Raw genomic sequence first — 26,484 nt, 5'->3', positions numbered from 1 at the left:
TACTGTAAATGTGCATGTTTTGAGATCCCTTTCTATCTTTTTGATACTATTAAAAACTTTCTGTATTTCTGTACTTCAAAAAGAATGTGACATACGATCAACCATCAGTTATAATGAAAACTGGGTCATAGTAGTAGAAAAGGGGCATTCTTGTTAAAAGGAATACTGATTGGCTTGATTTCATATTTGGTACAGGGCATTTGGTGCTTGCAACTTTCAGTGTGTATCAAGATCTAACATTTTCTACCAAAAAGCAGAAGATCTTAAAGTGAACAGGGAAATTGTGCACAGTGTGGGGTGTACCATTAGTGTGGGGCAAGGTCTGCTGCACAGCCTCACAGTGATAATCTCAACGGCAAGATGATCTGTTATGGCAAACATTGTCTAATGAGTAGACTTCTTAACAACCGGTTAAGAAGACCTGGTATTGTTTCTTCAGAGGCACGGATAAACCTCTTTGCTGTCTAATCGGAACTGGAAAAAACCCTCAAAGATTTGCTTCACTATCCCTAGTCTCTGTCACACAGGTGAGGCATTCACAGTGAAGCCAAAAAAAGATGAGCCTGTAGTCTTTGAAAATGATATATATTAATATTCTAAAAAGGTTCTGGGGGGAAAAAAGCGCAAACAAGTAACAAAGACGTAAGAAAAATTTATTGCAGTATTTGTTCCACCAGAAGAGCGGGGATCACTTTTTTCTTGCTGTGTTCTATAACATCAAAATCTATATTAAAAACAATATAACTTCCCCTGTATATAGGCACAGATACTGCACTGCTCTTAACATAAATAAAACATATCAAAGATACTCCATTACACAGTGTGGGTAAACAACAAAATGTTCAAAACAAGAAAAGAAAAAGAACGCTAAAAGTTGTTGGAGCTCAGGTCAAGTGAATAAATCCATCTGGTGCTAGTTTAAACTCCAAAAACACTTTATTAAGAACATCATCAATACACTAATTTCCAACATTCAGTTTACTTTTTTACAGAATTATGTTCAGATATAAACATGTGTTTAGTTAAACTATGATACAGTGGGAGTAAAAATCAAACAACGAAGTTGCTGCACAACAGCGAAGGAACTCCCACACAATGTTTTCCCAAACATTTCCTTCTTGTGTTTAACTTAAGCATGTCTGTATTCAAACAGATCAGTGTTCACAATACTTTTCCTCCATCTGGTCCTTAAATCTAAAGAGGTTTCATTTTTCTCTCTGTAACATATTGGGTCCACATAGATTTGGGCTGTGAGGGGTTTCTGTCTGAGTCATTTCAGATGAATCTTAGTCCCCGTCCTTGGCAGCGTATAGCACCCGTAACGTCTGTGCCACTTTGTTCGTCAGCTTCTGTCCACTTGTCAAAGCTATTTTCTTGTAAATGATGTCTGACTCCTTGATAGTGTCAACCCAAGGCACCTTTTTGCGACCGTCCCGTTTCTTTACCTCAGCCCAGGGCCCGGAATAAGATCCAGTCATCCAGTGTATACTGTAGCCAGTTTTGATCCTCTGGATGACCCTGGCAATCTGTGGTCTGTCTTTGTATTTGGGACAGCAGATGGCAATGATGTCCATGGCCTTTACTCTCTCGTTCATGTGACCTGTATCCTCTGCCGGCTCCCCGCCTTTCCTTAGTTTGCGCTGCGGATAGAAGTGAGTCCGACATTTTACACAGGAAGCATCACACAGAACTCTTACATCAATGTTCCTGTATATAGGTATACAGAATATATACTGTATTTAAACAGGGTAAGACATGTTCTCTTCTCTTTCTTATCAACCCTTCTGTTGTGTACTTTAAATGTGATATCCACATGACCTCACCAGTGCCCAGAGTAAACCGTTTATATGCATAGAAATGCAATCGTTTTTTAGAAATAGCTTGATTACAGTATAGTTAACACGGCAATCCCATAATTAACTTCTACTCTTAAGGTTTTAAAATTCTTACCGCAGGGGGCTCTTCAGCCTCACTCTCCTCCTCATCTGACTCCACTGGAGCAGCGTGATTATTGTGGTTGTGGTTCACTGGTTTTGGGCCCTTCAGCAGTGAAGTGATGGCTTTGTTTCTGGCATTTGCACTCGCTTCGCCCTCCTCGTCCTCTTCGTCACGATCCAAGTGCTCCATCAGTATCTTGAACTAAGAGGGGGGGGGAAAAAGCGGACATATTCCTCACAATCCCGAGACTGGAATAACACACGTACATAAACTCAAAACATAGCGCTGAATCCTCACATCCAAATACTGCTTCACAATATTCCTCTTGGTCTCGTGGCTGAGCTCCGTGTTGGCTAGGTCACTCTTCAGGTAGAGCAGTGTCTGACGAGGGTTGAAGTGCACCTTTGACTTCCTGTTCACGGCCTTATCGTACACTTTGGCAGACTCTGTCGGGGAATATTTCTGGATTTTGCTGCAACGCAAACGAAAAAGTTTGGGTTGAGTTTGTGTCATGTAAACAACCACGCTACTAAGAAAGAGTTGATGAAACATTTGTTGACCGACATTTTTTTTGATGTGGCCTACCTGTCTGTTAAACCAAACAGATTCTTCAGATGTTGTTTTAGCATCAGCAGCAGCAGAATGCCCTGTGAAGAGCTGGCAAAGTCCAGGAGAGGGTTAGCGTTTTCAGGCAGACGGTTCATCACTGCATCCTCATCGTCCATGTCCACGTCCGAATCCACAGCTTTCTTTCCCCTGTTCACCACCTCCTCGTCCTCTTCACTGCTGCTGGATGTGCTGCTGCTCTGCTCGTCATCCTCGTCTTCATCGTCATCATCGGAGCTGTTCTTTATCCTCTGATGCTTCTTCTTCTTTTTCTTCTTCTTCTTTTTTGTCTTCATCTTCTTTTCCTGCTGTACAGGCTCTTTCCCTAAAGACTGCACAGAGAACAAAACCACTCACACACAGATCAAATACACAGAAGACGTATTACACAAGCTGTGATTTTCATCTCATGATGGACAAGTTTCTTACCTCCTTGAAGGACTGGAGCAGGTTGCTGCCAGAGACAGACAGAGTAATATCTACATGGTGCATGATGAAAAGAGGCTCCTCCTGGGTCTGGTAGGGGAAGTAGGCCAAGTTGTCTGCGATAAACAACAGCCTGTTCACCTCTGTTTTCTGCAGGGGACAAAGTGTAAGACATCACTACCTAAATGAACTAGCAGTGAAGCTTGGAGAGCGGGGGGGGGGGGGGGGGGGGGGTTGAAGACACCATAAAAACCCACAAATCTACACGCGGAGAAGGAGGAAGGGGAACTTACTGAGCTGTCATCAAACAGGTTGAGCAGGGAAATGAGAAACGCCCGTCTATGTTGCCGGTTCCCTCGGACCAAAGCGTAGAGATGAGCGCAGAGAGCAGTGTCTGTGTCATCGTGACGGAACCCTCGAAGCAACGCGTCTTTGGATCCAATAATGGCCTGTTGCACCTGATAGGACATCTTCAACCCTGCCACGGCCTTCATCTGTGAATTAACAGAGGAATACAACTCAGCATGTATGTAGATAAAATGATGATGGTTGAAATCCTTCTTTTTATGAAACCTGTATTTCTAAAAGTCTAGGAAAAGTTGAACGATGTAATGTGCAGAGTTCTCGTTATTTATTTGATAATACATTTTTTAAAATAATTACAATTGTGTAACTTCTGTGCTACTGTGTGAGATTGAAAGTTTTCCTTCTTCGTAGCTTTTAGTGTTCAGTGAAGTTTAACATTTCTCCAGCCATAATAAAATAGAGACACCACTGCTCACAGAAACTGTTAAAACAAACCATCTTATAGACACTTTCACACCTAGTCTGGCGATCATAAAAAAAAAAGCAAGTCACTCACATGGATGAAGCCTATATATTTCTTGTCAATATCCACCAGCTGTTGATCGGCCTTGTTCTTCATGGTTGGCTCGGGGTCTGTTCCCATGGCAATCAAGTAGGGCACACACTGAAAAACAATTGTTCCAAATGTGTGAACGGCTCATGAGGCAAAACATCAGAATATGTTGTCACTAGGGCTGAACGATATGGAAAAAACTAAGAGCTTACCTGTACAGGATGGACGAGGCCCTGGCTGAGAGTCAGCGTGATGACGTTCAGGGAAAAGTGCCGAGCAGTGGACTGTGTGTGGAAGAAGGACTCCAGCACCTGCTTCAGGTAAATCTGCATTATGGAGCTGCTCATGCCCGATGAGATGTCGCCCATTTCTTTCAGATCCTCCTGCTTGGATTGGTTCTTCCCTGAATAAAAAAAAACAAAAACACATCAGGTTTACGATCTAAGGATGTTCTCCATGATTGACATGCTGAACATACAAGCGACTACATTTACACACTAATATTCCCCGATTAAAACATGAGGGATTTGCAGATATTATGCAGGTTTTAAGAGCATTCTTTGGACATGTATACAAGCACATTCGGAATATGCGTCTCCATTGGGCTTTTTACGGCAGTTTGCTGAGAATCTTCCGCCCCTGTGTAACATAACACACGAGAAGGATTTGTTAAACTCACATTCACGATCTGCCTCCTGCATTCGGGAGTCCTCCTCTTGCAGGTATATCTGCAGGTTCTTTAGCACCTGGATCTTCAGACTAACCAAACTGTTTTCATCTGACAGGGTGTTGTTATACAGAACCTTCACATCCTGCACAAACATGAGCTCCGGATGCATGATGAACTGGAAGCCTTGAGACAATGGAAATTATTTAAATACAATTAATTCGAAGACAAAGGCGCATTAAAAACAAGGAATTACAGTATACACACAGTGATCACATCTTAAGTCAGTTCGAGATGAGGAGCAATATACCTAGGCCTATGATGGCCTTGATCTGGACCTCTTCATCTTCATGAGTGGTGAAGTACAACAGAAGCTCCAACACTTTGTCCTTGATGACAATCTAAGAGACACAGAGGGGGAGACAGCGAGTCAGTCATCAAAAACAGGTTCAACAGAAGCCCTGCACACAAAGTTTAAGCAGATTGCTGGTGTTTACCTTGCTAGTACCCTTAAACTCCTCTTGGTCAAAATCAAAGTGTCGACAGAGAGCCCCCACAGTGAACAGTGAGCGCAGGAGAGTGGGTTTGTTAGTAGCCAGAGTGGAGCTGTTGGGGTCCTCTTGGTGCTGTGTCTTCAGTTTTGCCAGAGCTCCTGTACAAAGATACACAAGAGCATTGAAAACCAACTGTTGTTCTTCTCCTTCACACAGTTAACTGACAATGAAATATTATTTACTGTGTGTTCATTGTTATTATTTATTTGGATGTGAAATGAGACATAATGAGGTTATATGAGGAAAATGATAGGCTCTATGTACATGTTATTAAAAGCTTTGTGTATTTCTTCCAGTGTTTTCCATGTCAAGCTATTTAATAACTCTGGTATAAGAAAATGTGTTACAATTGATGTATTTACAGAACATAAGACTTACCATAGTAGCGATTGAAACAAGCCCAGACGAACTTGTAGTTGTGTGTGACCTTGTTGACAACAGCACCAAGACAGCTGACACAGTGTTGTACAACCTGGAGAGCAGACACAACAAATACCATTGAATAAAGAATCTGTGTGCTCAGAGCGGCAGTTTCTACGTCGTTCATGGGGGGGTTTTTTTGAGTGCCATCTGTGAAAGCTGTAAATGACACTGACCGTCATGCCGTGTTTGATGATGAGCTTCATCAGGTCTTCTTCTATGGTAGTGAGGAAAGTCTCGCTCGGTTGCTCAATCAGAGGCACGGCCAGCTCCAGGATCTTCGCCACGTTACATATCACCATGAAGTCATTCTGAGTCTGAAATGTCGACACAGAGACAGCTGCTCAGTCCAAAGCTGAGCTGGAAAATAACTTTGGGAGCGACTCATTTCTTTATACTCCTCCTCTCAGCTCCTGAATGTGCGTCTCTTACTGTCATCCCATCATACATCTGAGTAGAATTATGCCATGTACAGAATTTGTATTTGCAGGATGTCGTTATTAAACATGTGTGTCCCAGTGAGCTCCAATAAACAACACGTTTGTGGTCTAAATAGCCACTTGACTTCTCACAAATACAGTTTATGTACTTTTTTTATAACTTCCGCAATTACCACTGTCATGTGCAATATTCACTCTTACAAATAAAGGATTTCTGATTCTGATATAAGTGTGGGTAATGGGACAGACCCCGTTTTGACTTAATTCGGCTGCCACTAGATGGCGCTATAGGACAACATAAAAGTTGGCGTTGGCGTTGGTCATTTCTGTCCTGCTGGCAAACACAATGGCTTTGTACTTACATTGCACTTGGTGGTCAAGTAGGGCTGCATAGTCATGGCATGTTTGACCATTAACTGTGCTCTGATCTTGCTGAACAGATAGAGAGTGGTGACGCATGACACCAGACGACCAGAGTTGACCCCTTTGTCCTCACAGTCTGAAACACCAACGCAAAAAACATTGACATTTAGCACAGTAATGTTTGACACAATCACAATGCAATAGGACTTTTGTGAGGAAACATACTATTACATTTATTTTATTACCTGCAAGAGACTCTTCATATTTCAGTATGTGTTCCACTAGATTGTCCACCAACTGAACACAGGCCTTCTTGGCGGGTTTGTACGACGCTTGCTCTTCTGACTTCAGTAGCTAAACAGATTTTACACAGACGTTAGCTAACGCGCCCGACAAAATATGAATGTGCCAGATATCATGAAGACGAGCAAGCTGATGTTGAGATCACAACTTGAGACACAAGTTAAAGCAACTCACATTTTGGAGAAGCTGCTCAAACCAGTCGTAGCCTGAATCTTTACATGCCGACACCTGGGATGAAATCAAAACACGACATGATTTAGATTATGATCAATACCAGAATGTTTTTTTAATTGGATTATGAGGGCAAGAAAAACTGTCACGAGCCGAGGTAATACGCACCACATCTGTGATGTTCAGGATCTTCCGCGTCATGGCAATTTTGTCATGACTTGGTGTGGGGGTGAACCAGATTTTCTGGAATGTCTCATTCACCAGTTTCTGCATGGGAAAACATATTGAGTTATATAAGACGCAATTTAAAAAAGGAAAAACTATCACTTGTGTTGAGCATTCACATAAAACTAAACACTAACCTTGATCCCCTCTTCATCGTTGACCCTTCGGATCATTCTGACACACATCTCGGTGATCTTGTGGAAGTCCGGCTGCTCCAGGCAAATATCCCTCAAGATCTTAATGACCCTCTTCCTTACACTAATGCCCGTGTCCTGTGGAAGACAAAATGGGTACAATAACAGCTCAATATAGACGAGAAGAAAATCTGATTTTGCACTTAAAATGAGCTTTTTGGTCATGGTTTGCTAAAGTCAAGGGCAAAGTTCCACTTCCACGTTGCCTATTCCACAAACCACTAAGAGGGCTAGTCATGAGACCAAATCAATGAAAGGTTTACCACATAGGAAACATTTGAACATTTGTGTATGACACAGAAGCTCACAATGAGGTGTGGGGGGGTGAAAAAGGCGAAGAGGGAAGCTTAAGAAATTACCAATATCCTTTCAATGAGCATGTCATAGTACTGCTCAATGAGCTGCGGTCGACTTAGCACGAAGCGGCCAAGGAGCTCCACGGCTGCCTCTCGCACGCTTGTAGAGTTGTCCATGAGGCGACAGTGAACCCCACGCTGCATATCCAACTGCAAAGCAAAATATGGGAGATAAGTCAAGCACAGATACACATTAGTGAATGTTATGGCTGCTAGTGTGACTCTGATAAACTGGCAAAATTGCCTGATAATGGCACAACACCACCCGTACACTAAGTGGTAACGCTCTTAAATCAATACGTCTATGTGATGTGTAGCAGCCAATACAGGATTACTTACCCGTGCCAGTATACTTGGATCCACAGCGACTACTTCAGACAGACACTTCATGGCTTTAGTTCTGACTGCGATGGCACTCTCCCCAAGCACTCTCAGAATCTGTACAAGAGAGAGACAGCAAGAGAAACAAGTCAGTGACAAACAACACAATATAATCTCTCGGTAACGTTCAGTTAAAATGAACCCTCTTACCTGTGATAAATAAATATCAAAGCTCTGTGCAAACGGCCTCATGGAGGCCAGATATCTGACAATCAGACATGAGTCCGCATAGGCTATTGTGTCAGAGTTTATCCTGAGAGAAAAATCAAGAGGACTGTTTAATACCAACATGGGTGAACAAGTCAAACAGCGTGAGAAATCAGTGCAGTGATCCAGAGTGAAGTAGTATTTACCTCTGAGAACTGAAATCTGATGGCGTTGTCCTGACGACCTTGCGGAGGAATTTCTTTCGTGTCTCGGCTTTCTGCATAATCTCCTCAGTTGAGTCGACATCCATGGAATGATGTCGACCTTTCACGTCCTCGTCGTCATTTTGAGACTTCATGGCTTTCTCTGCCTCGGTTGTAGTGTCCCTGAACCACTGGGCGATATAAAACTTCCTGGCAAACTATATGAAACAAATACATATGTAATGAATGTAATGATATCTCTGTGTCAAGCCTTTTGGGAGCTTAAAGTAACAGGAGTACAAGGGGTACAAGGTAATGCTTCTAGCCCTAAGGGAATCATTAATGTGACCATAATGATTCCTGTAAATACACAGCTTAGTATATACAAAATGTAATACTCACCACTAGAGAGGGTTCTGTCTCAATGTTCTCATTTAAGTAGTACAGCAAGGCCCTCTGGAGCTGCTGGACCTCATCACTGCCTTGAGTCTGTAAGAAAATCAATCAGCCAGGTGCATCTCAGAAGCAGTTCAGCACCGCTGTTCATTTGCATCTGTTAAAAGTGTTTCCGTAACTATGCAGTCTACCTCTTTGAGAATGCGGTCAATGGCCTGTTGGTCCATGTTGCTGGTAACAGCATCTTTACGCAGGCGAGAGGCCACAGTGCCGAGGTAGTCCAGCGATGCCACCCTGAGCGCCATTTCTGTCTGCTTGTTACTGAACTGGTGCACCTGGAGCACAAGAAGTGGAGGAGAAACGTCCCAATGAAAATCAGCAGCTGTTTCTACTGGACAGATTTGTGAAACGAGCGATGCTACTCACCAACAGCCGGCCCAGTAAACTGAGCAGCAGTTCAGCTCCAGGCCACTCAGGCCTGTTGATTGTAGACAGCAGGTCATGAACAAAGTTCTCAAACAGAGGCCTGTAGTCCTCCTCTCCCTGCTTACTGCCACACCTGAAACATACAGAATACAATCTGTTATTATAATATGTGCTTTAACATTAAGACGATTACGCAGCAGAAGAAGGTGTAAGGGCACTCAGTGTAAAAGTCTCCAGACCAATCACTTACTTCTTGAGAAACACTGATAGGAAGTTCTGAGCTGTCCTCATGGCAGTTTCATAAGAGTTTGTGATGAAGACATCTTTATCCACCTAGAAGAAGAAAAAGGTACCCAATTTCTGAATAAATACATCTTTTCACATAAATATGGTTCAAATATCAGTGAATTCTTGGTGGTTACCTTCTTATTATGTTCATCGTCCACATCCCTCTCTGAGGGAAAGTGAACCACGCACTGGATGAGCTGAAGAACCAGTGCTGTGACCATCTGAATGTGCATGACCTCTCCGTCCGAATCACTGTTCAGCCTGGGAGAGCATGAGACGTAGGTATCGTTAGGTTTGGTGAGAAACGCAGAGGACCTTCAATGATCAATTCCTTCATTTATCTCTGAAGATGTAGTTACCTAAAGCTCCTGAGGCTGCGTTTATTAGTAGGCAATCTGGCCAAGGAGGTGAAGATCTCCTCAAGAATGAGTTGCCTGTGCTTCTCGTAACGAGAGAACACCTGAGGAAGAGTAAAATGCAAAGCACTTAATCATAACATAACAGTAGAGACCACAATCTGAAGAAAGAAAGCAAAGCAGACTGCTGAAATAATACAAAGAGTGCATGACTTACTGCTGTCACTAGTGTGATGGCACACAACTGCAGATCACTGACATTATCCACGAAAAAAGGTGTTATACCAAGGGTGGACACCTAAAAGTCGGGGCACAAAAGCAATCAGGTGTGTTAGACCTCAAGTGTCAAAGGTCAAACGGGGTCATGAATTTGAATGGCGTCGGCCCATGTAAAGAGTCTCACCTGGAGAATGGTGGTGTCAGTTAGCAGCTGGATGTCCAGGAGCTCTGAGATGTTGCTGACAATATCGCACACTTTGTTGTAGAGCATGACTACCACCTTCTGTTTATGGGAGGAACTCTTGGCTCTCTTGGACTTTGAAGTGTGCACGCCAACTTAGGTGAGGAAGATAGAGAGAAATAAAAGATAACTAATTTGGCTAATATGCAAACTTTTGCAAAGCACAAAGCAAACTCTTGAATTAGCACTTTTTAAAAACAAATTGTAGAACAACTTAGATAACAGAAGACAACTGTGCTGACCTCCATGGTGATCCACTCTGTAGGCCGGGTCATACTGAGGGTACAAAGAGTTTTGCAGATGGTACTTGGTGTACTGCAACACCCTCTCAATCACGTCCTCTATATAAACAACCTTGGGCATGCGTGGAGATGTCATGATGTTGAGTGCAGTTAGACACGCATCAGCAGACTTAGCCACCCGTTCAATGATAAGGTCACGCCACAACCGCTCCTCTTCCAATGAATCATTATCCTACAAATTTGAAATAAAACAAAAAAGTGACAAAGTTTACTGAAAAGCTCAAACTGAAAAATCAGGTAAGCAACTAAAAGAAATATTAAGCAGCTGGAAAACTTACATGGTTCATTAGTGTGGAAAGTTTGACGCTGTCCTGGATGTTCTTCTCCAGGATGTTCAACAATTTCACCAGCTTCTCAGACGGGAACTACGGATCAAACAAATGACTCGTTTTCACAACGACGCCGAGTGTCAACTGTGAACCGGAGTGTCATCGCGTGTTCTCCTCTTACCTTGTTAAAGATGCGCATAGCTTTGAGTTTCACAGAATCACTGCACAGCTCACTCAGCTGGTGCTTTCCAAGCAGGAGCTCTTCAGGTATGCCATCATCATCTGTTTGAGGTCACAAAGATATAATGTTGACATTTTTCACCTCCACACTTCCAACACGATCTTTGAACCCTGCGTAGCACTGAGTGTCCACCTGTGGCAGTGAGGTCCACATCCTCAAGGCTCTCAATGATGCTGTCCACATTGGCCATGAATCTCTTGAATGCGGAGGAGTCGATCTTTTCTGTTAAACAAATGTAAAAAAGGAATTATAATAATAATAGATTAATACAAATAGGTAGTTTTAAAATGCATTAATATTATACAATAATTCAATTCAAACAATACCCTCTGGTGTCAGCTTGGAATCGAACGCTTTCCTGTTTTTTTGTTTCTCCTTTTTCTTCCATTTTCTGGCAGCTGAACAAAAACCAAAACATTAGTCAAATCCTCGACAGCAGCAACTCACCCTCAAGCTCTGCATATTTAATATAGAAAAGACTCGGGTGTAGTAATCCAAACTATCCAGGGAACTGGCCTGATGGATCACTGGTTTCAAATGGAAATCATTTGAATGACAGCCGCCAGAAACAGAAATCACAATTTGCATTGTGTGACACAATTAGCATCTCGTTTATTGTCTGAGGTTATAAGTGAGGTACAAAATATATTTTTTGCCTTCTTGGAGACAAATAACTAAATAAAAATACTCTCTACCTTGTCTCCAACATGTATTTGTATAACAAAAAAGACTCACCATCACTTGGAGAGGGGCTGTCTTCATCTGAATTACTTAAGTTCCGTTCGGTGTGACGGCTACCGGACCCCCGGCGAGCCGCATGGGAACCTCCACTTCGCCGGTGCTCTCCAGAACCCGCCTTCTTTTCGGACTTATATGACTTGTCGTGACCTTTCCTGGACCTTTTCTTTACATCTGTAACAATAACAGAGAGGATGAGTCAGAAAAAGACGTTAAGCACAAATTGTTGCATTACTAAATAATCGAATGTAATACTTCTAATATAAAATATTTGGAGGTATATATTGTTCAATCTTGAGGATGTACTGCATGGCTAAACAATATTGTGTCATTAAAAAGCGCTTTTGACAGATGTTGTAGTACTCTGATGTGGATGTACAAATATGTAAAAGTCTTCGGTTTAATACTGACGCTCATTGTCAGAGTCGTCTGTCTCGATGTTGTCGTCGACTTCTTTATTGTCGTCATCCGACTCGACGTACTTGGATTTCTTACTGATCATACTGTGACTTCGCTTGTTCGTCTTGTCACTAAAGGACATCTCTGTAAGCACAAGAGGAGAGTTAGTAGGCAGTAACTCATTAATCCACCGCTATTTATTTGACTGTGATAATAATAATAATAATAATAATAATAATAATAATAATAATAATGACAGTGGTTTGAAGTAAATAAACAATATAGGAAACTGGGCAGTCACGTTGCAAATATTTAATAAACAAAGTAAATCATACCTTTCCCTGAGTTTTTGGATCTGTGTGCATTCCTGCCGTCCTTAATGATCCTTTTCACCTCATCGATACTGAGTTTGTTGAGTATGACGACAGGCTTAGCCCCCTTGTTTAAGCTCTCTACCAATGACACTCTCTCCAGCCTGATCTGGGGCTCGCTCATGTTCTCGATCATTTTGCTTGAAAGTTGAGGAAGTTGAGGAAGTTGAGGAAGTTGAGGAAGTTGAGGAGGCTGTGGAAGTTGGGGCTCTTTCTCCTTCCCATCACGTTTCAACTTAGGAATCACAAAGTTCTTCAGACTAACTGACTTGCCGCCACCCAGCAGGTACGAGGGGAACTCACTATGTTTCGTCTCAAAAGACGGATGTTTGTTTGCAGCTTGGAAGCTAGTGACGCCATCCCCACTTTTCCTCTCTTTCTTATTTTGGGCGTTTTGAAGGCTGGAACTCTCTTTCCTCTGTCGACCATTGAGGTCAGTGGATTTTCTGCTTCCATCTTGCTTCACTCTCGGGCTGTCGGGTTTAGTATGCCGGTCAGGGGAGTGTCTGTTGCAGTTTTCCCTTGACATCTTATGCTTCCTTTCCCTTTCTTTATCTCTGTCCTTATCCCTGTCTTTATCTTTATCATTTTCTCTATCTTTATCTTTATCTTTATCTTTGTCCTTATCCCTATCTCTATCTTTGTCTTTATCTCTAACCTTATCCCTTTCTCTATCTTTATTTCTATCTTTTTCTTTATCTCTATCTTTAACCTTATCCTTTTCTCTATCTTTTTCTTTTTCTTTATCTATATCTCGGTCCTTTTCCTTTTCTTTATCTGTTTCTCTGTCCTTATCCTTGTCTTTATCTTTGTCCTTATCCTTGTCTTTATCTTTGTCCTTATCCCTTTCTTTATCTTTATCTTTGTCCTTATCCCTTTCTTTATCTTTATCTTTATCTCGGTCCTTATCCCTGGCTTTTTCTTCTCCATGTTTGGAGTTACGCTCCGCCTTGCTCGTGGTTTTTGGAGTCTCCGGTTGGCTGACATGGGATCGGTGACTGTTGTGGTTCTTTTCCTCTTTGTGGCGCAAGTCAGAATGCTTGTCGTGTTTCTGCCGTGGTGTGTCTGGCCGTCTGTCAGCTGAGTGTGCCTTGCCACTGACAGTTTTGCTGTCATGTTTGTGTTTGGATTCGCGTCGACTTTCCTGCTTCTGCTTGGGGGTTTCAGGTTGCCCCTCTGAGACAGACTTCTTAGGGTTGTCAGCGTGCTGCTTGATGATCCCAGGTCTGCTTTCAACAACTTTATCTGCCTTTCCATCCGTCTTTAAATTTAGGTGCCGTAGGTGGTCCTCACACATCTTCTGCGCTTCCAAGACCACGACAGGCTGTCTTACCATCCTGCCAGCTTGCTGCAGATCAATACTGACCATCAAAGCAGGCCGACTGGCACCGTTACTTGCAGCATTCGTTTTCTTGGGTGTCAACTTGCTGTCAGTGTTGCCCCCTTGTACAGTAGGCCCGTCACTTGACTCAGCTCCGGATTCCTGAGGATACGAGTCTTGCTTCCGTTTCTTCAGTGGTTTATCTGCGTTAAGAAAAATGAAGCTTAGATCTACAAACACAAACAAATGGTGAAAAAGAAAATGCAAAAAGGGACAGGGCAAAGGCAGACAAAACATACCTTTATCCTGAACTTCTTTAGACCACCTTTCTCTCTCGCTGGCCGTCTCGCGTTCTATTCTCTCAATCTCTGCAATTGTGTCTATCTCGGCGTCATCGAACACAACCCCACTGACGACTCCAGACTCCTTGGTATTTGGCCGAACAGGAACCTGCTGACAGTTTGCCTGCTCCTCAGCACCTAACTTGTGTGACAAGTCCTGGGCAGTCCTTGATAACTGATTATTATTATTCATCAAATCACTTTCACGGTCTGAGTCGACGCATGGCCTCGGAGAAAGTTCTTCATCCACGTCTGAAAACTTCATTCGGGACAGTTTTATGGTCAGCCTGGCGGACTGTTTTGATGGAGAACTAACAATGTCATACGAGGCACTATTGTCCGTCTGCTCATTGTCTTCTTTACTCCTTTCTTTCTGCTTCTTTTTGCGTTCAGCAGAGCTGAGGAGCAGGTCAGGTGCTGCACCTGGTGGCACATCAGGTTGAGGAAACTGCATGATAAGGGGAGGCCTGGACCCTGCTTAAACACAAATAAATTCAAGGTTAAGTTTAAAACCACAGAATAAGTCTTAGCGAAGAATGAACCGAACAAATGGCGCATTCATTTCGATTCCACAAAATGAAGAATAATAGACCTGTTGCTGAGGGCAGCATACTTTTTGCAGTCTCTTCACTCCCAGCCGGGGAACACACAGATTGTGGTGATTTAACTTGAAACGCGGCGGCCCTCATGGAGGGGTCATTTTCCTGTTGGAAACACGAGACATTTAGCATCACTTCATCACACAGTCAGCATCTGCCAGATATTTTGATTCTCTGCATTACCTCATTTCCCAGTCTGTGAGCCATGTTGATGTAGTCTTCATCTGAGCCTAGTCTCGCATTATGATTAGATGAACTTGTACTTGATAGCTGACCAGAGACCTTGTTGTCATGGATAGTTCTAACTAAAACAGAGAGAGAAAACAACCAGTTTAATTATTTGTGATGCGCAATGCCTCATGTCTCCCTGAGAGACAGATATGTATTATTTGTTGGCCTCATTGCCTTTATTAGATGTAGGACAGATGGACTGGAAAAGGGGGGGAGAGAGAGAGAGGGAACGACATGCAGTGAAAGGGTTGGATTTGAACCCTGCCCCACTGGGACTCACTCTACCTGGATGGAGCATAGAATGAAATGTAATACTATTTGTATTTCACGGTCATACTGGCAGAAGAATGAATACAAGTGACTAGCCTATGAATGAAAATAAATCCTAAAATTAGTTTTAGTACATACAACTTTTGACATGTTTATAGTAATATATTGTGAAACAGCAATAAGGGTTAGACCGATATATCAGTTGGCCGATATATTGTGTAAATTCTGTCCGGTTTACCACAGAAGAAAAAAAAAAGATAAATTATGACGACCCTTGCAGTTAACACAAAAGTAGAGCATTCATTTTAAGAACTATAAAATCGTATTCAAGACCATTTTAGACCTTTTCAGGCCTAAATGTAAAGCAATTGGTTACATAAGTGTGATCTTAGTGATGTTAGAGATAGTTAGCAATTTGCCCCACGGTTAGCTTAGTTTACCTGGAACCCTGGCAGGGGGTGTCATATTAAACATAATAATTGTTTTCTTTCAAAGAAACAATTGCGGATTATTGTAGGTATTGACAAAGCTGAAGGTTAAGAGAGAGGAAAATGTGAGTTTACGGCCTCAGAGCCACACCTTGAATGTGTACTCCATGGTATGTAGTCTCTCGTGGAAGACTTCCTGTTTGAGGCAGAATGCTTAAGTAACAAATAAATCAAGATTGCTAATCAAAATGGAAAAAGCATGTAACTACACAGTACTTTTCTTGTTGGATATTGTCCACCTTCACTTGTTTTAACCAGTAAAAATGCACACAAAATGAAGATTCAACTTTTCTTTGTTATTCATCCAAATGTTTTCCGTTTCCTCGCAGAGGTGCGGCAGGCAGTTAATGACATTTTTCTTGATTTGCATTTGTACTCACCTTGCTGTGTCTGTTGGTGTTGGGAGTAACTGGGCGGATTGTACTGCATGTAGTCTGCAGGACTCTGAGGGGTATAAGGACTGGGTATAGGGCTATTCTGCTGGGGTACGAACCGAGCACCTGATCCAGACTGTGGGGATGTAAAGCATCTGTGAAGGAGGAAGAAGTAGCCTTAGTAGAAAATACAGACACTTCTACATCTTCAACATCTGACTGTACGCTGACACTGCCTTACCCAGTTGGGCTTTGAGAGGTTTGCTGATAGTTTGATCCTGGACTCCCATGCACCTGATTCTGAGATATCTTATACTGTTGCATCATTGGCTGCTGCATTACACCTAAGAGACAAAAATAAAAAATCTATAATTAAAAACATACAAACAACGAGCTGAACATGCACAACTCTGCAGCAACAAAACGTGCCTTTGTAACCCCAGGGAGGAAAACTCAGCGATATAAGGTTACACATCTGATACCTTCTCAAACAAGGTAGCTCAGGTTAAACAAAATATTCAAAAGTGATACGGAATAACATCGCCAGTGTGTCAACAGCTAAAACAAACCCCAGCCACTCAATACCATCCTGGATACTACTAATAGGCTGCAATCTTATAAGTCCTGCCTTCCTTTTCTCCATTACCAGCGTGTCAGAGAGGTGTTTGATTGGATGCCATTATATCAGGAGGTGACTCTACTAGTAGCTTTCATAAGAACATCATCACATCCGTCACTGTATGCAACCAAATGTGTGACTATGGTTAAATCAAGATCAGTGCCAACAAAATACTGCAAGTTGACACTAATGGCTTCTATTATATTTATACACTGTGAACTGCTAACTCAGTGTATATTTGTTTAAAAAAAAGTATATATATATATAAAGTACACACACACACAGTAATGTATATATATATTTGGAAATACAGTAGAATGATGAGTAGTGTGATTATTGTGCGATTAGAGTACCAATGATCATTATCCTATTGTGAGGCACTTCCCAATACTGTTTCTGTATTGCAAGCTTTATCTTGTGTACTTGTAAATCATTCTGAAAATAAAATAAAATGTATTACCACAAAAACTATTTGGAGTTCAGGGTGATGACGCAGGAGGTTAGAGCTGCAGGAGAATGGTGAGTTTACCGAGCTACAAGGTCATGCACACGCTGTCTGGTTACAAGTACACATCGGGCACATTTTTGAAGTAGCATTTCACCGGATCAGAAGCAGTGCATTTATCTCAGGACTTCAACAGGCTCATGTATGATTGTTAATAAATAATCAGATTATATATTTTTTATGAGTTTAGTGTGCGGGTCACTACCAAAAAACACTTGTGATTTATTCTTTCTGACGTTTCTAGTGTTCATCTTGCAGTTGCCAGTACCTTGAGCTCGACAATGTGCACAAAGCTTTTCTGTCATTCTTTCTCTCTTTGGCACAAATAATAATTTACTATAAAAGTGAGTATGAAAACGATATACTTATAATTAACTGTAATTGCAGTCTAGTGCAGCTGCTCATAAAACTAGAAGGCTTCACCGAACAAAGGTTAAAAGACAAATATGCAACTGTTTATGGCAAATAGTGATATAATTCATGATAACAAAGCAAACACAGCTAAGCCTTTAAGAGCTGTGTATGGGATTATTTTTAAATATGTTGATTTTCTGTTGCTAAACATTGTTTGACATTAGGTTATACTTGTCAATAAATGATAAACTATTACTTAAAATGTCTAATGAAAGAAGGTTATCAAACAAGCTGTGTTTAGCACACTAAGCAGGACTGAACGAGAAGCTTTATTCCCACCCAACCTTAAAAACATTAATAGAAGATATCATCTCTGTGTGTTCAGTAAAATATTTTAAGGGTTGGTCCGGCCAAATGACTGAGATTTCTTCCTACTTCCGAATACGAACTTAAGTTTCACTCTACATTTCTCTTCCTGCAATGGCTCCGCTTCCAGTTTGGGAACTACATGTGTAGTTAAACTAATCACAAATAGTGCATCTGACCCAGGAAATGCTCAGGTGAATAACTAGTTACAGTGAAAACCAAGAGTACTGGGAAGTCATACTTTTGTCCCCAAAGATTTTGGGGTTCCTGGACAGCAACGTTTGTAGAAGCAATGGCATGTCACCCTCAGGTTCATCGTTCCCCAAGTTGTCCTTCAACTCTCTGGAAAGCAAACAAAAGTATAGTCCACACTTATAATGCAGTTTTGACTAATGCGTTCTGATTCGTTCCCGTCTCAACTACTCTTTTCAGAGTAGTTTAGACTAGTCCCGTCATGATTCTAACAACACAGAACATGAGCTGACCAAGCTGGTAAAGCAGTGACTACAATGTAATCATTGAAATAAAAACATCAATGTCTGACTTCACTGTTAAAAGTAAACAGTGAATCAACATGTTGTAATGCATTTCACACTTTTACAAACCTACTGTAGTAGCTACTGGCAAGCGTTCCTCTCTTAAATTTAAATTCTCAAAAGATGTTGTGAAAGATCGGTGAGTGGTACTTACATATGTTCAGTGGAGACCTGGTTAAGGCTATGAGCCAGCTGAGTCACCAGATTCTCGTCCCGACACACCAGCAGGCTGCTGACCTCTTCGGAGATCCTTCCATTGTAGAGCAGACTCTTAGCAGTGGTGGCAGGGAGAGGAGAAGGCAAGGGCAGCTGGTTCAACACTAAAAGGATGATGGACAGACTAGTTAGGTTGGTTGGAAAAATTAAAGGAATGGGGCAAAAATATTGAAGAAAACTGTTTTTGGAAAAAGCTTAGTAATATATTGAAAGTATTTCTGTATGTAAGGATTTAAAATTTGAAAACATGCAACTGGCCCAGTTTATTTGGTAGTAATGCCAAATGTCAATGATACACTCTGATTATTTTTTGAGACAATGTACATTTTGGATATGTCAACTTAATCATGATATATTTTACTTTTAACATTTAATGGATTAAATGTTTTGATTTTAACTGAAGGCCTCAGAATACATACCAAACACATACATGATAAAGAAAAAAAATGCTGTAATAACATAACGTGCTGTCTATCTTTATTTTATCAAAAGGCCTTAAAAATATGGTGAAAGTAAATTTAAAAAATGTCCATCGACCTCTACGTTCTACAAGTTACGTTTTTTCAATCTAATGCAATGAAATGTATAATGTTCCATTGTTTTAACAGTTATTCATTTTTTCTTTAATAAAAACTGGTTTGAGGTCTGTGAGCCTACAACGTCCCATCTTTAGGAACACAAGCCACTTCACTTCTGTCTGCCCTAAACTCACCAATAGTGAGAGGCATCATAAGTACCAGTGTTTAGCTTCTAGCATAACTACACATTATTCTAGAAGCACTAGAAAACTTCATATAGTATAACATTTCGTCTATCAAGTATTCCTTAACCTTGCCACATCTTGGTTTGAATGTTAGTGTTTAGGCTGTGTGAACAGCATTAGAGAGAGAGATGATGTTGCACTTACAGTCTGTCAGGCTAGCAATTCCAGCAAGAGTAGTGATGGGAACATGAGGCATATCACCATTCATGCTGAAGATGAGGTCAAGAGGTCGTGTCAATGCACAGGCTTCTCAATATCACCAATCTTTTTCTATTCCTCACATCTCCAAAATGCTGCAGAGACAACAAAAACAAAAGTGTCAACATACACTTTTACAGAGTTTTCACTATCAACAAGGCATGGATGCCATTACATGCAGCACTGTTCATGTTAGGAGTATGAGTATTAAGAAATAGCCAAATATTTTCCATATAACTACAATGTGCTTCTTCTGGGAAGGGGATTTAAAATTGTGTCAGCTTATGAGTGTGCAATATTACACTGCCAACATAACTGCACCTCTGACGTAGACAGTTTACACCGGCCTTATAGCAAGCCTGGGCATGCTATTACAAGTTATTGATTTATAGCAGCTTCTGATGGTCAAAGCATCTTGTTCCCTGCTGGTCATTTTCCTCCATACATACACACCTTGAGTGTGTGCATTTTCTAGGTGCTATATTTTAACCTGCACAAGTCGAACATTAAATTACTAAACAACCATACAATTAACAATATTAGCAGTCATACGAATGCAGTATGTCGTGCATTGCAAGTAGAATCGGGTAGTGACAAACCTAGCTAGCTATCTGATTGAATTAATTATGTAAAAAAGTTACAACGTTTCTGTCTCTCTCTGTATCTCTAACCTTAGACGTCAGCTTGTCTAAGTTATTTTTTTATTTTCATTGACGTAAACCTAAAACCTACTGGCAAAGGCATTTTAGAAAACCTTGTAGTTATATCTCAGATTATTTCTTTTGTTACAGTGTCAGTTAAGGTTTCCGGGGCAGACCAAACACATAACAGCGACATTAGCTTATCTTAACACCAGATGTGACGGTATTATTACTCATTTGTTATTATGTTGGCGTGTTAAACACTTGCTAAGAGGGCTAGCAGCATAGCGATGTCTGTGAAAGTGACTAAAATCAACTCGGTGTTAGCCGATTAGCAGCAACTGGAGATGTAGTAAGCTAACGTATGCTAACTGGAAAGGTACTGTAACTTGCCTAACGTTAAGCTAGCATCACCGGGAGTGCATCAAACCCAGTTAGCTTACTCTGTATAGCTCTTTTTTTATCGGACAGGTCGTGTATGGGTTTAGATTTTCACCCCACACTTACTATGGCCTTCATCGACGCATCTCTAGCTCACAAAGTGGACCTCGGACTTGCCTTAGGAAGCGTAACCCCGACCCGACGCCAGGGAGGCAGGGGTACAAAGCAAAGACCCCATCACAAATCAGAATTATCGCCTTGGCTGATCCCGTTAACGGTTTCCAACGGTTGCCTTAAGTGTCTGACAAACCGGAAACACTCGGGAAGGTGAACAATTTGTCTGAATAGAGGTTGTTATTGTTGAATCCGGCTTATTTACCTCTGGATGTGATGAGAAAGAGAAGTGGTTCTGGTGGTGGAGGAGGAGGAGGGGGAGGAGCAGGAGTAGGATGGCAGCTGGAGCTGGAGAAGAGTCTCTAGCTCCCTCTCCGTCCCACTGTTCAAACAGCTCCTCCGATTAACAGCTAACACAACGGCAGTGATCCCCGTCGGGAAGACTGGGGGGGTTCTTCTTTCTCACGGCGAACATATCTGCTGGGATCGGGGGAGCATCCTTTTAAATCAGGCGACGATTAAATCTGACTGGAGGTTATGTTTGCTAGTTTATTTTTGGGGGGTGAAAACAATCGAGGAACAGAGAAAAGGGGGATCCACATTGTCTGCCCCCTCTATCTCTCTATCTCTCTCTCTCTCTCTCTCTCTCTCTCTCTCTCTCTCTCTCTCTCTCTCTCTCTCTCTCTCTCTCTCTCTCTCAAAATGCCGACCGGAAGAACCGGTTAAAGAAATAACTCCCTCAACCGGTGAGGAGCCAGGCTAATTATCTATTGTGACCATTGATAACCACTAGCAAGGACCTCCTGGGATCATTGAATGTGATTAGGGTAATACATATTTTCAAAGATAAGATGTATACATGGGAAATGATGATACGCCATCATGTCAGCAGCTATAACCCCATAATTGAGTTGTACCTTAAAGTTCAATTGTGTGCAATAATTCACTGTGCAGTAGGTCTCCTCTGTAATAACTATTCATCCGTGCAATATGCTGGCATTAATACTGCTTGTATACTGTACATTTAAACTAATATTGTTCTATAGGCAACTCCTGTATTTTTAACATATTTAAAATATAGGCTATATATAATATTGTTGTAGGTTATAATACACATATTGTACAAACTTTGATATCTATTTTTCTTATAATTTTCTTATAATTTTAATATATATATGTATATATGTATTTTAGAATTGGAGCAACTGTAACTTACTGGGGTTATTATGATATGTTATTCTGATTCGAGGTCTGATTCGATTCGAAGAGAGGTATGTAGGCATGGCATCACAACAAACACATGAACAATCAGCTGACTGCTTCCGACAAAACAAATTGTGCTTGAGGCAATACTGACTCAATTTCAAAAACAGGTTTTTGTCTCCCTCTTGTGGAGAATATTTTAAATATTTTTACAGACTAAAGTAAAAGTTTGCTCTCGTCCAGTCTGGGTTTCTTCTTGTCCAGTTAACCCTTTTTCCGACTGTGACACTGTAATCATCTGATGGAAATATCTGTGCAACATAACAGTTTTTTGTTGCACAGATTGAATGATGAAAATAAACAAACCAAAAATAACTATTTTAAATAATGGAGAATGAACTGCTGTAAGTTATAGTAAATAGTTTATAATATGACATTTATTCTGAATGAAGGTTATTATCAAAGATCAACTTAATTTTTAGACTTATTTATTGTTGAGGAAAGATATGGGAGCCTTGTGTCTTAAAAAGATGCCTTCAGGACTTCCTCAATGCCATAGCATATGATGAAGCCATACTGAGGAAATGAAAGTCATTTGGATATCCCTTCCTCCTCTGAAATGGGTTGACAGTTAATTATGTTGCACTGATGACAGTTTAAAAATACATTTGCAACTTCCACAGAAAGCAGCCTGAGCCCCAATCTTACCTAAAAAAAATGGACTTCCCTTTCTGGAGACTTAAATGCCACCAATCTGCTCCATATAGAGAAAATGCATGTAATTTGTTGACTGGTGACACTGTTTTTTTGGGAGGATTTCCTCATTTTAAACTTAGCATTACACGTTCACGGTGGAGTAAATCAACAACAAAAAAGTTTACATGAAAACACTGAACAACATTTGAAGAGCAACAACAATGTTTATGAGAGTTTTTTGCTCTTATTTCCAAAATGTGGGGACACTGGCTTGATACAGAAATGTTAATTTTGTTGAATCATTAACATGCTCTCAGTTGTAATATGCCAGTAGACTAAATACTTGGCAACAGGGCTAGGCAAGGATCAGGTGAATTAGTTATTTGTATATTACAAAGATAATAAGTTCCATTAGTCCTTTCAACTAAGAGTACATTTAATTCCATTATTTTGGCCCTTTGCTATATTAATAACGTTTCTTTAACTTTGCAGTAGGCCCTACTTAAATAATAAATACATATATAATATAAATAATACTTGATAAGGAGCTTACATGAACTAATAGCATTTGTTATGGTATTTGCTAAATTTTATGATACAACCTTAATATTCCCAAGGCACTTGTAGTATGCTATGGCACCCACCTCCTACTTTGTTATGTACTGAGTAGAACTAGCCCTATAAAAGGTACTGTAGCTCTTGGATTAGGGTATGTTTAAATAACAATACCACACACACAGACAGTTTCATATGAAAAGACTTTAGCTCCACAAGTGGATAATAATGTTGCGTTCAGGACCGCGGGGTTTCGCGGTAATTACTCTGCTTCAATGGGTTTAACCATGAGCCTCTAACCCGTGACGGTCATGAGGGTGTTCTGCCCCTCTCTGTTCTCCGGTAAACTGAAGCAAGATATTTGAGGAGTGAAGTAACACAGAGCTTTTTGAGAAGGCATCCCAACCAAAGGAGCTGCTCTCTGCAATCGAATTATCCAATTTGGTAAGATGATGATCTGTTTGCTTGTATTTTTAGCAGAGGTATCCCTATTATAGGATCATAAGAGTTGCTTTTATAGATTATTACTGTTTAGCTAAAGTCCAAATAGTTATCACCTGACCAGACAGACAAAGATTAAATGTTACAGTAGACTGTCATTAATTAATTCATTACATAACAGGACAACAGGCTAACTATATCAATGACACAAAGTGCTATCCTCTTCGTATTTAACCGATAGGATTATGTTCCGATTGGACAGTTTATTAAAACCTGTTGAGTCGTCTGTAGGCCTATATGTATATGTGCACTGCCATGATGTTACATCCTTTATGCAAAGTTTAGTTGTAAAAAAACCCCATTAAAAATAGCTATGTATTTTCGTTACTCGCTAGCACAAATGTATGTATTATGTAGGCTACATATTTTCCAAGCATTGGTCGGCCGGTTAGTTGTAAGACCTCTTTATTGCCAATTTAGCACTGTGCGAGAGAGCATCAGTCAACACTAGGTGAGAGAGAGTGGATGAAAATGCAACAAGACACTCTCTTAGTAGTAAGGGCAGTGATCCATGAAGTGGCCAATCTAATTTTATTTTAATAAACAGAACCAATTGCACTTTATCTGAATGTTCAAATACAGAACATTTCTACCCCAAAACTATTGTTAAACATGGCACGTTTGAGGCATGTCATTGAATAGATTAACAAAATGTAACCCACAAAAGATAGATTTTCACAGTCTGAGCAGTGGGGTGTGGAAAGCAGTCAGAGATAATCTATTTCTATTACAAGTAAGAATGGTTGAGTATAAAAAGATAATTTAATGTTGTGGGGGGGGGGGGGAATACTTAATACGATAGGCTATTCTTTCATCTAAATGAGATGTATAGGGCTATATTGTAAAGGGCAAGAAATTAACAATGCACAGCTTCATGGTGGTTAAGTGTGTCTGGACTATACTTATCTATTAGGCTATGCATCCAAGTGTGGACATACTACTGTTATTGACAAAAGCATATTTAATGTTCAATACAGCAGACTGGTTTGTCACCTGACATGGTAGTCTAGTCTAAATTATTATATAGGAAATTCTTTAACTTTATTTACAGGATTAGAGGGAATGTGCTTTGATGCACTGCAAGACAACATGGTAAAAACTGTTAAACACTATAATGTACTAGCCTACAGGATTTTCTGTTGATTTTCAGCTTTATGCCGTGTAATCGTACAGACGGGATGCCTCGTGGAGACTTCAACATTTATTTTGCCAGCAGCAGGCGGGGATACGTCAGAGCTGAGGAGTATGTGTATCTAGTTTATTTTAAAATCACAGATTAATGCCTTGGTTGTACCAGAGCTTTTTGTATTCAGATCTTCCTTATATGAATCCAAAAAATGTCTCTTTGTGAATTGTGTTGTGAACCACAGGGCAGTGGGTATAGTTCTGCTGGTGGTCATCCTGGCAGCTCTCCTCATCATGGGCTGCTGGTACTTCAAGAAGAGGAGTGGCTACAAAATAATCAGGGTGAGACCATTAGACTGACTTTATTGAAGTGTTAGCCTTTGCATTTTATACATAAAACCAGGATTTATTGATATTGATATTGATATTGATTGATATATTGTGTTATTCTAACCAATAAAAGCAGGTATTGAATGTTTCTGCAAACTCCATACATACTATAAAGCAATGTCCCCTCTTTATTTGATGGTTGAAAATGCGGTCTTACTGATTTTGACCTATTTGAAATATCCATGTTTCTTTTTTGTATATCTTTTCACTCTGCTTTTTTATCCCCTCCCCCCCAATATATCACCCTAACCTAATTCCTTGCCTGTTTTCTCCTCACACATCCTTCTCACCTCTGCAGAGCCCTAGATCAGGGTCACCACATCAGACAGAAGGCCAGTTCTCAGAGACAGGACCTTCAGCAGATAACAAGATGGCTCCAGCGGACTTCGGCAGTTTCCGTTCAGCGGTGAGGGACAGGATGTTACCCCATAACCGACTTTACTGGCACTCTATTGCATCTCCCTGCCCCTAAGTCAAGTATTTGACTTATCAACAGTTAACTAGTGGGTAGACTTAAAGTCTGTACAGTCCACAACACAGGGTACTTGTTTAGTACAACAGTGTAAAGCATGTGAAGCGGATGCAATGGGTGCCTGAAGGAGATTATTGTGTCACCAGACTAGGGGTAGGTATTAAAAATGTTTCATTCCCAAGGGAGGAATGTGTATCCACGTGTGGGAAAAGTGTGTGTGGGGAGGGGGGGGGGGGTCAGATCAGCACCCTCACATGTGAGAAAGTTGGAAATGCACAATGCCCTTTAACAACTCTCATCCTTAATTAAGTACTGCAGCAGTTACCAGTTCTAAATGAGTACTTTAATCCTGCCAATATCAATTCATGCGATACAAAGACTCAGATTCAGCCGTTTCATTCGGATGCATTTGTTCCACTCTATTGCAGGTTCCTAATGCTCCTCCTGCCTATGAAAAGATTTCTTCAGGGCCACTGCCTCCTCCTTATTCCCCCTAAACGGTCCGATAGAAGCTGGACAGATGCCTGAAGAAGAAATACTGGAGAACAAACTCTTAACTTTATCTGTCATCTGATAGTATGTAATCTGATGTCACTGTCGATATGGTTCCTTATGCTCCGTAGTTTAATATACCAATCGATGAAACTATTCTATCCTTCACAAACACAATGTACTGTATATACTGTAGGTTGCTTCAATAAACAATAACAAAATGATTTCACAAGT

General features: G+C 40.8%; 2 protein-coding genes across 8 annotated transcripts; one reads left to right on the top strand and one right to left on the bottom strand.

Annotated features, from left to right (window-relative positions):
• Nucleotides 1–636: 636 nt before the first annotated feature.
• On the bottom strand, nucleotides 637–21,418 carry LOC115016829 (nipped-B-like protein). 7 transcript variants are annotated; one of them, XM_029444878.1, is made up of 48 exons: nucleotides 21,082–21,418; nucleotides 19,627–19,775; nucleotides 18,658–18,823; nucleotides 18,209–18,309; nucleotides 16,365–16,467; nucleotides 16,130–16,278; nucleotides 15,841–15,885; nucleotides 14,944–15,065; nucleotides 14,754–14,865; nucleotides 14,120–14,638; nucleotides 12,464–14,023; nucleotides 12,141–12,272; nucleotides 11,727–11,903; nucleotides 11,318–11,389; nucleotides 11,124–11,213; nucleotides 10,932–11,032; nucleotides 10,760–10,846; nucleotides 10,422–10,653; nucleotides 10,123–10,274; nucleotides 9,937–10,017; nucleotides 9,723–9,823; nucleotides 9,498–9,624; nucleotides 9,326–9,408; nucleotides 9,076–9,208; nucleotides 8,841–8,984; nucleotides 8,656–8,742; nucleotides 8,257–8,471; nucleotides 8,054–8,156; nucleotides 7,862–7,960; nucleotides 7,526–7,672; nucleotides 7,110–7,244; nucleotides 6,916–7,014; nucleotides 6,751–6,804; nucleotides 6,519–6,627; nucleotides 6,273–6,409; nucleotides 5,647–5,787; nucleotides 5,429–5,522; nucleotides 4,994–5,148; nucleotides 4,807–4,897; nucleotides 4,509–4,682; nucleotides 4,042–4,232; nucleotides 3,833–3,940; nucleotides 3,264–3,464; nucleotides 2,974–3,120; nucleotides 2,524–2,876; nucleotides 2,236–2,410; nucleotides 1,951–2,139; nucleotides 637–1,640 (listed from the first exon to the last, which is right to left on the bottom strand). In XM_029444878.1, exons 2-48 carry the CDS (start codon nucleotides 19,688–19,690, stop codon nucleotides 1,287–1,289), a joined length of 8,211 nt encoding a protein of 2,736 aa, XP_029300738.1. In that variant the 5' UTR covers nucleotides 19,691–19,775; nucleotides 21,082–21,418; the 3' UTR covers nucleotides 637–1,286. The 7 variants fall into 7 exon arrangements, with proteins under 7 accessions (XP_029300738.1, XP_029300741.1, XP_029300742.1 ...); XM_029444881.1 differs by having other exon boundaries at nucleotides 14,120–14,635; XM_029444882.1 differs by having other exon boundaries at nucleotides 14,775–14,865.
• A 2,118-nt stretch (nucleotides 21,419–23,536) lies between these two features.
• mlana (melan-A) lies at nucleotides 23,537–26,474 on the top strand. Its single transcript, XM_029444887.1, has 5 exons — nucleotides 23,537–23,714; nucleotides 24,922–25,014; nucleotides 25,142–25,238; nucleotides 25,585–25,692; nucleotides 26,187–26,474. Exons 2-5 carry the CDS (start codon nucleotides 24,926–24,928, stop codon nucleotides 26,253–26,255), a joined length of 363 nt encoding a protein of 120 aa, XP_029300747.1. The 5' UTR covers nucleotides 23,537–23,714; nucleotides 24,922–24,925; the 3' UTR covers nucleotides 26,256–26,474.
• The last annotated feature ends 10 nt before the right edge of the window (nucleotides 26,475–26,484 follow it).

The sequence above is a fragment of the Cottoperca gobio genome, chromosome 12, assembly GCF_900634415.1.
Source record: "Cottoperca gobio chromosome 12, fCotGob3.1, whole genome shotgun sequence".
Lineage (NCBI taxonomy): Eukaryota > Metazoa > Chordata > Actinopteri > Perciformes > Bovichtidae > Cottoperca > Cottoperca gobio.
The sequence above is the reverse complement of the archived record's forward strand: the minus strand, read 5'-3'. Positions and strand labels throughout refer to the sequence as shown.